Below are 13,011 nucleotides of genomic sequence, written 5' to 3'. Positions count from 1 at the left end.
TACGTCTTTTTATTTTACTGGGAGATGCTATGTAAGAAAGGCTTTTGAAATAAACCTATGCGCTAAAGAAACGTTTTCAATTCAAATATATTTTTATCAGTTTGAATCGATTCCTGCTTGGTCAGAAAAAATAGAAGTGTGCTATTCAAATACATAGAAACATGGTATTTTTGTACTTTAATGAAAACACTGGGTAGGCTTTTGATAAACGTTATGTTGCCTTTGTAGTTTGCCAAAAAACACCTAGTTGCACGTGACATATTCTATACATCGCTGTCGTGTCTGTCATTGTTGAGTTGTAAGTATGGCACACTAGTGAACGGCAATAAACGAAATGCTAATGATGGTAGATCTTTTGAAAGCTAGTTCCATTGGTTGAATGTTGTGTATATTGATTTAGTTTTCACGCATGTTTGGTCTCCATTGACAAAGGACATCGCAGCTTTGGACGCCATGTTAGGGACAGGAGAAAGTCTGTTTGGGGTTGTGACTGACCCTAATATGCCCACCGCTAGGCGAGATGTTCTAACATTTGCCTGTACCCTGAATGGCCGCTAAGTAGTTGCGCAGTGACAGTTAGGATATGCCTGTCACTAGTATGGTGATCATCACCGAGACTATTCCCAATGAGACGAAAATGCGCACTTGCGCAGTGAATACGTTAGCCAGTATGAGTAGCAGGAGGACTAAGGACTGTGACGTCAGAGATCTCGCGAGCAATCCCCAATCCTTCACCCTCCCCCGCCTACCCTGTGTCAGAGTGACGAGAATTTTCGAGATTTTGCTCTCGGCTGCCGGTCTTTCCTTATTACCCGGCGGAGCTTGAGTCGGCTTCCATTCTCCTGCCTGGCCGTTTGGCTCGAGTGCTCTGTATCACCCCAGACAAGATCGACCGCCGCAAGCACCATGTCCGTAGTGGGCATTGATATGGGCTTCCAGAGCTGCTACATTGCCGTAGCTCGAGCCGGCGGCATCGAGACAGTGGCAAATGAGTACAGTGACCGCTGCACGCCGTGAGTATCCTAGTCCCTCTGTGGTTCCTGCCGTTTAGGCCTGGTGTGTTGGGTTGATGGTTGTACTACGGCCCTCCATGTCTCCGGGAGGTTGAGGCTAATGTCGGTCAGGTGGAGCATCGTGTGACAGGTAACGTTCTGCATTGCCGTCCCAGTGCTTCAGCTCTCGGAGGTTGGAGTATACCGGAATACGCCCATTCAGTCCTTGCACATGCCTCTGGATGATCTACCGCCCACTGCAGCACATGGACTGATGCCCACTTCCCACCTTGCTGCATTGTCCGGGCTGCATAGCGCCGCACGCTACGCTCACAGTTAAACCCTTAATTACTCGATACGCAAGCTATTCACCCCAGGATTAAATACATTGTTAGAGTAACGTCCAACCTTAATATCTACGTTCTTAAAGCACCTTCCATCTTAAGAACTTAACCACCCCCGATCGCTTCTACGCACCTAGAGCAGAAATTCACACATAGGCGTGCTCCATCTTCCCCATTGCAAGATGTATATACATTACGGTATTATTCCTCAGTAAGCATAGCCTGTCAAGGCAGCATCTCTCCGATTCCCCCGCACACGTGACTTCATACATTCACGTGTTAGCCAACTCTTTCTCCTTATTGTCCGTGTCCAACCACGTCCGGTACCCATGGTAAGATTACAGCACCGCAATCGGCGCCCCTGCTGACAGCCCTGTCCCCTCCCGCCAGATGGCTAGTTTGTCAGTTACCTTGCACAGAAAACATTTTGCTAAAGCTTGCCCACCCCTTTAGTGCTCCACTGCCAACGTTTGGATAGCAGAACCTTTGGTGTTTTTTTCTAGAGAAGCATGACGGATCCAACAGAGGTTGAGCTAAATATTAAATGAAGTGCTCCGTTGGGCCCCTCTGTAGGGCTGTACATTTGTAGTCCCTACTAGCCAATGATTGTTTTTTGGCGAGTGTAAGAAATGGCGTGCTGTGTATGTAGAGTCATGGGGGCAAGGCAGTATTTATGTCTAGGTAGTAGGTGAAGTTTTTACCCCTGTCCTCTTTATCCGGTCAAGTGGCACAGCGTGCAGGCTCGAATCCCGGCAGGGCCAAACTCAGCCTTTCATCCTTCCGAGGTCGATAAATGAGCCCCACACACATAAGCAGCGCTCAGATACCTGAGGGTTCGTAGCGCTATATAAATGCCTAATAATAATAATAATTATTATCTTGCTTGAGCCTAACAAGAATTGTAAAAAAGTGGTTTCAAATGGGCCTCTTTCAGTTCTATGAAGGTCTGTCCGAATAACCACTACCCTTTTCCATGTGAAAATAAATTTGGCTGGCTACATTTTACGTAGTTAATCGTACACTGGCTAAACTTCTGAAATTCATTTAGCTCAACCCAAACCATTTTTCTCATCCGATGTGGTAACCGCCAACTGTTTACTCATCTATTCCCATGGAGGTATGCCCAAATATTTAACCAGTGCTTCCCTGCATGAACCTCAATGTGGTTCGCAGAATGATTTGCATACATTGGGTAGCCATATGTGTATTTTGCCTGAGTCAAAGACAGATAAAGAAATATGCATCAATTGGTTCCCCATTAAGCCAATAACTTTATGAAGAAGGGTCAAAATAATAAAGTACCTTGCCCTATATTAAAATCATTTGGGATCACCAATTATTACTCGCACAAAATGTGCTTTTCTTTGTGATCCAGATCTAGCCGAAACCATTAACCTCTCGTGAAATGTGGCTTTTGCCACCGTTTGCTCAATATTTTCCAAAGGAGAGTAAAGTAAGCAATTCTTTGCTGTATGACCATCAACTTTGCTTGCACATCTTGACATTTATACACCGGCAAGTCATCTACGTAACTTACTTATATTTTGCTTCTGCCGAGTAAGAATTGTCAAACGTTGGCCCCATATCTGCAATTCTCAAATCAATGCAGCTCTTTTGAGTTATGTCCAAATAAACTACATTTTCTTATATGGAAATTGATTTTGCTTGCTTATCTTTATAGGTATAGACTAGCTAGCCCCTCTATGTAACCCTTGTGTTGTGCATGAATTACCAAGGAAGTTGGGACCAAATGTGCCACTTTGAGTTAAATGCAGATCTAGGAAGACCTGTACAAATAAGAAGTCGCCCATATATGAAATTCCATTTTGCTCATCAATGTTTAGTATGCAACTCGTACACCAGGCGGTTTTTCTTTAATTTAGATGGTTTTACCCGAAGCCAAATAACTATGGCTTATGCCAGGCTTTTCTCAATGTGTTCACTGTCGATATGCCAGAGGTAAGTAGTCCTTTTTATTTTATAATTTTTTAAAAAAAATATGAAATCAACATGGCTCGCAGAGTTTGATGGGTGGCCCCTCTACAATACTCCTTTGTATTTTGCCTGAGCCATGCCCGAATTTTCGAGGACGTTGGCACCAAATATGCCACCGTCAGGTCTATGGAATCCTGTCAGAATACATTTCCTTTATGAACATTCATTTGGCTCACCACTACTTACATTTTTTGCACCAAACACATTGGGTCCAGCTTTATGCTATGTATTCCAATGGGGATATACCCAAATAAGTAACCAGCCTTTCCTTTATTAAAAGGAACTTCTCTCAACATCTTTATAGTTTATACTTTGGGAAACACTCCTATAATGCTAAACAAGAAATATGCCACTGTCGGCTCAATGCAGACCTAATAGGGGTATGTGAATAATAAGTAGCATTTCCTATATGAAAATTAATTAGGCTCGCCAGCTTAAAAAAAAATACAAGCATTCTGTTTTAACTGCAGTGGCCGCAATTGCTTGTGAGCAGTCTCGTCCTTTTCGTTACTTTTTGCAGAGGTGATCCGTGCCCCCCAAACCCTTCCTCCTCAAGCGCGCCAATGCTCCTGACCCGCAGGCAGTGAAGGGAAAGACCTTCCATTCCATGGTGGGGTAGTAGCGGGGCGGGGGGACATGGGGCTCCCACAAAGCCAGGCCACATTACATCTTTTTGTTCTGTGGAGGGACCCCCCACCCCCGTTGGTCTTGGGGATGGTTGACCCACATGGGAAGCAGGCGCCCAAGGCCGGGGACTGCACCCCTGGCCGCCCTAGAGCTTTGGGCAGGACGCATTGGAGCTGGGCCCCACCAGGGCTCCCCGGAACCGCTGCTGGGCTTGGGTTGACACTTTTTCTTTCCCACCCAGGCAAGTGCACCCAGGCATGTGAGGTCTCCTGTTTTTTTTTTATTTTTTAATCTGAACATCTGTGTACCCGTGGGAAGGTAGGACATGTGGTGCTGCCTGTGTGTTTTTGTGGTTTTCTGGTTGTAAATGCCCCCCCCCCCCCCCCTCTGGATTTTGAACTTTGCTGGGCATTCTAGGAAATTCATGGCGTTCCCCGTTTTCCTTGGTGGCTGACGCACCCCATGCCCAAATCTGTGGGTTGTCCATAAGGCCAAATTCAGTATGGCTTTGGTCTTCCCAAGGTGTTTGGTGTACCAGTGGTTTGGCCTTTTTCCTTCATTGGGACAACTGTGGGAAGTAGGACATGTGGTGGTGCACGCATGTTTCGGTGGTTTCCTTGTTGCAAACATCTAATTTTTTTTTCCCCTCTACATTTGCGATTTCCTAGATATTCTGGGTAATACATTCTAGCACGATTCACACAAGTGAGATTTCTTTGGATTCCCACAGCTTTCTTCTTATCAGAAATGCATGCGGTTCCCTGTTTTCCTTTGTGGCTGTGGCACCTCAGTCCTTAATGTCTGCCCTGCCTGCAAGGCTAAATAGTGTCGATCTGGTTTTCACAGAGCACCTTCCATACCTGTACTTTTAGCCCTTTCAGACTTGGCTAGTGCACCCACAAATGTGCTGTACGGTTTTCAACAGGACACAAATGTTGCCTGGTTTTCCAATAGCTAATGCATCAAAATATTGTACTTTTCCTATTTGCTGTGCAAACCACGAATCTGGGGTGGCATTATGACAGCAAACCTGTGGGAAGAAAAGGGTGCTAATTTGGCCAGGTCACTTGTAGTAAAAATGCCAACATGCTGAAATGCCCAAAAAAGGACTCGGCACTGGAGGTTAAACCCTCAGCAGTTAGGGGATAAGCTGCCTGATCCAAGCAATATCTCACACAAATGGTAGCTTGTGCCACTCGTCACTCAGTAAATTCCAATGGAGAAATTCCTGAAAAATTAACTTTCCGACATGAAAATGTAACTGGCTCGCAGATGTTGTTCATATGTATACACTTTGTAGACCTTTAGAAACCCCTTTTTAGTTTGTGCCTTAATCATCAAACTGTCAATACATTTGGCATCATATTGGTAAGCTTTACGTCAATACAGTTCTATGGGCTATATGGGAATGAGAAGGGTCCTTTTACTAAATGAAAATCAACTTGGCTCGTACACTGCCTGCCTCTACGATATTCAGGGTAATTGAGCCATTTCCTATGAAGTGTGGCTTTTGCTGCCCATTACCCAATTTACAGTGTTCCTTTGAAGTATGTCTGAATAGGTAACCTGCCCTTTCCTATATGAAATTCAGCGTGGCTTGTAGATATAAACAGTTAGTCACAGTATTGATTAACATACTGCTAGTCCCCTTTCCTTCCTTGTGGGTTATTCCGTCCTTTGGGATGGGACCGGCGCACCTCTTGATAGCATCAAAAATATTGATCTCCTTTTATTTGTATGCTGGGCCAGCTTGTGTGGCTTTAAACCCCACCTTCCTGAGCCCAGCCCAGCACATCGCCTGCCCTTTGACTAGGAGTATGTTAGTCACAACAGTGAGTAACTTTACTTCTGTGTCCCAACCCCTTTCCTCCATACTTGTGGGAGATTCGCAAGCATTGATGTATAAACTGGGTGGATGGAAAACTCCATTGTTAAAGCTAAGATCATGGCAATGGTGCTTACAAAACGATAAGGGGGCTTTTGGATTTCCATGACAAAGAGATGACGGGGTTCATTAGTACTTTCAAGATAGAACTTTAGTGCCATCCTAACGTCAAAATTTGTGTAGAGTCCGTTGGACGCCGGGTCTGGAAAAACCACGGGTAATTACTTTGAAAGTCCCAAACAATCTTCAGTAGAAGGGAATGGTTCATGTGGGGCATCACTTTGTCCTTATGGGAGGCCAGAAAGTTTTAAGTTGACTGTCGCATGGGCTCCATATTATGGTTTAGCGTGTTAGCACCACATTGAGGCCATGTTTGGCCTGCAGGTGGTTGGCAGGAAGAAACCGGTTTAGACCAGCAAAATGCTGTTTTATAACTGTAAGGGTGAGCGAATATGAGTCCATGTTGAGGTAAGGACCAATAGCAGACAAGTCAACATGAATGCCTGTGGTTGCCAGGTCCGATATGAAAGAAGGGACCCAATCAATTGAGGTGTGACGAGGATCTACCTGTTTATCTGGGCACCAGTGAAAGAAACTGAGCCATTTGTTCCAGTACTGAGCTAGAGTGGAGGGTTTGTGCGCTGCTTGGATGACACACACCTTTTCATCTGAAAGATTGGACTGTGCTATGGCTCTGACCTCAGGAACCAGGCCGCCAAGGTGAGGAATGGCGGTAGGGCTGCCACACCGATGCTTGTTCTGGTGCAAGAGTTTGGGAATCTTCAACTGGATGGGGGGTTTAGCTCTGATGACCAGAACCTGGCTGGCCAAGAAGACTAGAGTGCAGTTGCGCGCTGTCCTCGGCTTCAACGCCCAATTGATCAAGGGGTGAGGTGGAAAAGCAAACCCTGGCATCCTGTCCCATGAAATATTCAGTGCATCCCTGGCCTTCGTGGCAGGCATAAAGCAGAAGGTTTTTTTGGGCAGTGTTGCAAACAAGTCTACGGACGTAGTCCCTCACTCGGAAAATATTTGGGACAGAATGTAATAGTTTAATTCCCACTTGAGGTTTGTTACCGACTGAGGGAGTTGACCGCTATATTCTTTTGGCCCGGGATATGCATCTTCTGTACTGCCAAATCCCAAATCTGAATATTTGGGTCTACTAGAAGCAGAGATTTGTTCACGTTGAACATTGCAACACAGTTGTCCATCCTAATCTGATTGCTCATGTTGGAGGTACTGGTTAGAAAAGATTTCAAGACGAGAAACTGCTAAAAGCTTGAGGTATTTGAGATGGCGATCCCGTGGCAATCCTGGTCTAGGGCAGACCATATGTCGGGCGGGAACCTAATGGCCCGAAGTAGTGTCTCAGCTGAGCAGGTAAGAATCTGTTGTTAACGTGGCGGCTTTAAGAATGGTGTCCCCACTGAAAGATTGGTGAAATCCAACCACCAGCAGAGGTCGGCTGTAATTTCCGGAGATGGATGTCTCTAGTCATTACCTGGGACCAGTTCCGTTTGAGTGTGCCTCATTTTCAACCTTCCCAGAGGGAAGGGTAAGACGCAGGTTGCCATTACCCCTGGGTGCCTCTAACACCACCACACTGACCTGTGGGTGGAATCGAGGAAAAGGGAGGATGTATCCATTACATCCCTCAGTGTGTCCTTTGTCAGATTAACCTTGGCACTGACAATGCTCCATCGAAAAACCCAAGAAAATTGGATCCTGCACGACAGTCGCAGAATTTCAGTTCACTGACGGTGCCAACTTGAACAACAGCTGGGTTAGTAACTGCACATGTGCTGCTGCTGTATGGGGACAGTGACTCCTGAGGAGCTAGCCGTCCAGATAAGGATAGACATGGACTCCTCAAAGTCTGAGGAGTGCTGCTTTCACAAAGATGAGGTCTGTAATGACTCTTGGCGCCAAGCTCAACCCGAAGGGGAGTACTCAGTATTAGTAATGTTCTCCACCCCTTTCCTCTACCAAAAATTGGAGGCGTGTGTGGTGTTGGGGCCATGGTACAGGCAGGTACACATACTGTAGACCTACCAAGCCAATCGTCCCATTGAAAGGAGTAGTGGATTTGCATGGGCGTGATCATCTTGAATGTCTTGGGGGAGATGTGAAGATTGAAATTGGACGGGTCCAAAATAGTGCGCATGTCAGCCATGAAAAAAAATGCAGGAATGGAAACCCAAGCTATTTTCCGCTATAAGGACTCATTTTACTGCCTTCAAGTCGAGAAAGCTTCTGAACCTCTGCGAGGAGAGGGGGTGATCTGTCTGATGTAGAGGAGAATGGGAAGTAGGAATTGCCGGAAAGGGGTAGATTGAAACCTGAACGGGCTACTGATAGCAGACCATCACGAAAGATCCAATGGTTCTAAGTCTCCAGGTGAGGGGAGATGCATCCCCTTCCCACTTGAGTTGCTTAGGTTCTAACCATTTGGCATTTTTATCAGAGGAGAGGCTCTGGCTCTGGCAGTGGAAATGACGAGTGAGTGCAAAAAAAAACTGGCCCTCTGCCACTTTCGATGAGGTCCGCTTGATGAGCGGTCTGGACTAGTCTTGCGGTTCTGGAACCTTGAAAAAGAGCTGGCACAGAAATCCAACTTTTGGGGGAAAGCAGACCTTGCAGCTGAAGGTTTAGATGGGACCAACAGTTATTTGGCTGTTGAAGAACTAGTTTTGGTTTTTGCCAGCTCCTCATCGGTGGAACTGTGGAAGAGTTCCTTGCCCTCAAAAGTAAGAACTAGAACCTTCTTCTGGACCTCCTTTGAGAATTTGGTTGCATGTAGCCACGCTTGGCGGGTCATGTTATTGCCAATCCTAAGGCAGTAAGTGTATGCATTGACATGATGTGTAGCGGCCTCTACCAGATCCTGAGTTTGGGGTTGGACAAGCGATCTTGACATTTTCAAGTCTCTGCTCCAATTGTCTAAAGTTCTGCCCATACTTTATATTAGCAGCAACCACTGCTTACGTATTTGCCTTACTAGGCTGAAGTGTCGCATAAAGATGTTCTTCCCTACCCATTAACCTCCTTTGACAACACCTGGGCGGCAGAGGACAACTACAGAGACTTGCACTGGAGGGTTGCTGCAGCAATAACAGTGGAATATGGAAAGGGGCAAAAGTGAAATTCTTCTGACACTTGTAACGAGGATCTATCCTCTTGTTTGTGTTGGCCTGTATGTGGTTTTACCCACACTTTGTGGACCTCTGCTAAAATGTCCTTTTGAAAGAAAATGTCAGGTCTTTCCTGAGCCTTCAATCTCAGGCCCCCTGATAGAACCCCCGCCTGCAGCGCCGGAGTATTGGGATTTGGAATGTCCCGAAAGGTCCCAAGATCTAGCACCCTGTCATGAAACGCCCTGATGGAAGAAGGCAGGGCTTCATCTTGAGAACATCTGGCGCATCCCTTTTGGCAGGATCAACTGGTGCTCTGGAGCATGGAATAGCGAGCGCTGACTGTGGCTCCTTTTGGTTCTGGATGCTGCTCTGCTGGAGAGGGCTGAGGAGGCATTTCCACTGGCCTGGGAGGCAGCAGTGGGGGATACATCTTCTTTGGTGCAACAGGAAAACATTCTTGAAGAGTTTTTTCAAAGTATTCCTTCATAAGGTTGGAGTGAGATCAGGTTTTTATAAACGACTGAAGAACGCCGCCTCTGAAGACTGTCTCGGCTGTGGAGTAGAAAGTGGACGATCAAGCAGATGGTGCGTTCACAAGTCTGAGACTGGTTGCAAACAGGGTGTTGGTCCCCCTTTCCATGTTTCCACATAGTGCAGTGGAGCTGATGTGGAAAGGAGGGAGCGGGAGGGGCATTCTTGTGTTCCATTCCAAAGGTGGATTGAATGGATGGAACGCATTCTCAGAAGTTGAGATCGAGTGGTGTCTGATGGGAATTTTTTGAAGGTAAGGTTGTTCCTCGTTTTTTGTCTATGCAATATTGCCTGTGCAACTTGTACTTTGTTGTTGCATCCAGTGTATCGATCCAGTCTTGATCAAGGAGAGCCTTCTTAACATTCTCAGGATTCTATTCACCCGAGAGTGTTTAGGATTCCAGTACATTTGGAGCACCAGTCTTCCAGGAAGCGTTTGCTACCTGCCCAAAAAGCTTGGTTCAATAATGTGAATCCTCCTATTGGTGGAGTAAAACATTTTCGATAGAATGAAAGGCTCTTCCAGACTGTTAGTGTGCAAGAGGTTAAACCAAGCTCTCTTTTGATGGTTGCAACTGCCTTGGATTTTGGTGGAGATAAAAAAAATCTCCAATAGGCCTTCAAGAACGGGACATATTTTCCAAGACAGTGATGGAGAGCTTTCACATCCATACGCCAGTATGGGAATTACCTTTTGTGCGATAAAGTGAAGATGGGAACAAGTGAACATTTGCAGAACCGTTTTTAATAATCTTAGCTTGTATTGCCAGACATTTCATTTTCCTTCTTAGCTCAAACATCTGCTGAGCTATCGTTTGATATTGCCAAGTAGGTCATTTGGGTTATATAATTTATTTTCTTTTTTCTTTTTAGCTCCTTCAATAAACCAGCTATAGCCTTTCGACTTCATCCTGCTTTTCCTCCCAAAGATCAGGACACTTCAGAGGATTTATCCTTAGATTGTTGTTGCCAGGTATTTGGCCAATGTGTCTATCTTACGCTGCATCTCAATGGGCGTTTCATCTATTACATCGTCTGCGTATAAAAGTCTATTGACTTGTGTACCAGTGATGTTGGGTGGAAAAGATCTGGTATCTATAAATGAATCTTCCATGTCAGAGATGTATAAATTAAAGATTGCAGGTGCTACACGAGAACCTTGTTTTTGGCCAGTATTGGTGGAAATTGCATCAGTTAGATTTCCTGCTTTGTTCAGTCTTATACAGACTGTAGTTGTGTGAAGGTTCATTATGGCTTCCAAGATGTTAGTGGGACAGCCCCAAGAATGTAGTTTATTCCACAGAGTTTGACGATTCACAGAGTCGAAAGCCCTGGATAGGTCAACTGATGCCATGTACAATTTCTTGTCCTCCTTCTGTGATGTTCGTAATTTCAGCAGGTTTATGAGAAACAAGTTCAACGATGTTCCAACACCTTTTTCAAAGCCCGACTGTCATGCATCCCAATGTTTGGGTCCCCTGAGCCAAATGGTCAAGTGCTTCAAGATCACGGCTGCAAATATTATATAGGTCGTTACCAGGGAATATATACCTCCCTTCACTTCATGAAGATGGGAACTATAATGTAAGACCTCCAAGATGCTGGTATTTCCCTCCGTGATTTTATTATTTCAAACATGAAGGCAGCCCGTTGATTTTTCTTCAGGGTCATATTTTGTCAGGGCCACCCGCTGGATAGAGGAGCTTGAAGACTTGATCAACTCCAAGATGTTGTCCTTGCTCGTTTCAAAAGTCCAGAGATGATTTTGCGACGGCTAGTGTCAGTACTAGCTGTTCTACTTGAACAAAAGTCACCAAAGTGAATGATGCAGTCTCCAGCTGGGATAGGATTTGCTTGTGCTTCCAAGGAATTAAGGATCTTCCACATCTCGCCCGATTGCTTAGAGGCTATTAGCCAATGTACTCGGCGTCCTTCTGAGTTATTAAATACATGTGTTTTCAGGCCGTTTTTTATAGCTTTGTTACCTTTTTTGAGGTCTTCCAGAGTCGTCTTGGAATGAATTTTCCGCCAAGCTCTTTTTAGTGTATTCAGCAGTTATTTTTTTTTTCTTTAAACGCTAAGTCAAATTTATGCTGTCAAAAACCCGGCTGCATGCCCAGGTTTTGTTTTTCTGCATAAAGGCACATGAAGTTTGGGTATTCTAGGTGCACCCTTGAAGAAGACACATCAAGGTCCTCTGCCTTCTAGTCGTTAATCTCAATCCATTTCTACCTGGGAGAACACGGCCTGACCAGATGCACTTAGCATGTGTAAATCGGGGAAAACCAATGTGGTGAGGAACGGCAAGCATAATTTTCTGAAAGAGCACAGGCAGACCTTTTCAAGGGTAGGTGACTTGTGCAGGTTACAAAAGTGTATGGTGGCTAAAGCAGCGACTAAATGTAGGTCACGTTTGGGAAATGAAAGGGTTGTGAGACAAAGAGCACCAGCAAATGGGTCAAAACGTTATGAAAACCACACAAACACAACACATGGCCTACCGTCCTGCGTTCCCACAGGTGTCCCGATGAAAACGGTACCTCACATGTGTGGGTGCACCTACCTGGCCGCCAAGGGGAAAGCCTAAAACACAAGTAACCCAAGTCTGTTTTCAGAGCGAAATCTCAGACATTCTGCCGACCGGGACAACATACAGATATGGGCCTCGGGTCTCCAAGCCACCGAAGAAAACGGGGAACCCCATGCATTTCCGAAAAGAGGACACCCGTGGGAATCCGCAGAGGTATGATTTGCGCACATCCCCCCCAGAATTTCTTTACCCAGACAGCCCCGCAAAGTCTGAAATGTGGGGGGAAAAACGCTTTTTCCGCACATTTTGCTCGGCGCACCCATCGAAACACGCCCCCAACAACACATGGCCTACCGTCCTGCATCGCCACACGTGTCCCAATTAGAGGCAGACCTCTTGTGTGCAGGTGTCGTACCTGAGTGACAATGGGTACATCTTTTGTATAGTAACTTCTCTGTAGTGCGCTTAGGAAACAGTAAAGTACTGCTAGTAAGCCATTTCACATGCACCTTTCCTCACACTTCCCATACATAGCAGACACAATGCAGTTAGACACGCAAGGTGGGATTTAGCACAAGGAGAAACCTCCTTGTGTAGCACAAGATGGTTTGTGAGCAGTGATGCCACGACAAGGCACCCACCGGATCACTGGCCATTCGTATCTCTTTCGTGTCTGCAGTCAGTTGGCATCCATTTCAGCAGTTGCACTTCTACCAAATCACTAGAACCAGAGCAAGTGTATCTACACGCTTATACCACGTGGACATGTGCGTACAATGCAACTGTGTCTCTAGCAATATCTTAACTATCATTTGGCAGCAATTGTATAGCAACTGTCTGTATGCAGTCTTTATGTGCCTGCAATCACATGTGGACACTGTTAGCCAGTGCATACTGGCTCACTTCGCTACCCTGTCCTACAGGCGCTATCTTCCACACCAGCTTTGAGCATGCCCCTAGCAACTATGGG

General features: G+C 45.7%; 1 protein-coding gene across 1 annotated transcript in view; it reads left to right on the top strand.

Annotated features, from left to right (window-relative positions):
• Positions 1–610: 610 nt before the first annotated feature.
• HSPA4 (heat shock protein family A (Hsp70) member 4) overlaps positions 611–13,011 on the top strand; it is a 711,161-nt gene continuing 698,760 nt past the window's right edge. The window contains exon 1 of the mRNA XM_069652484.1: positions 611–1,013. Coding sequence (XP_069508585.1) covers positions 907–1,013 — 107 coding nt within the window. The 5' untranslated portion in view covers positions 611–906. The remainder of the gene's footprint in view (positions 1,014–13,011) is intronic.

This window comes from Ambystoma mexicanum, chromosome 3p (genome assembly GCF_040938575.1).
Source record: "Ambystoma mexicanum isolate Mex_15411 chromosome 3p, UKY_AmexF1_1, whole genome shotgun sequence".
NCBI classification, from domain to species: domain Eukaryota; kingdom Metazoa; phylum Chordata; class Amphibia; order Caudata; family Ambystomatidae; genus Ambystoma; species Ambystoma mexicanum.
Note: the sequence above shows the minus strand (reverse complement) of the source record. Positions and strands in the feature narration are given on the sequence as shown.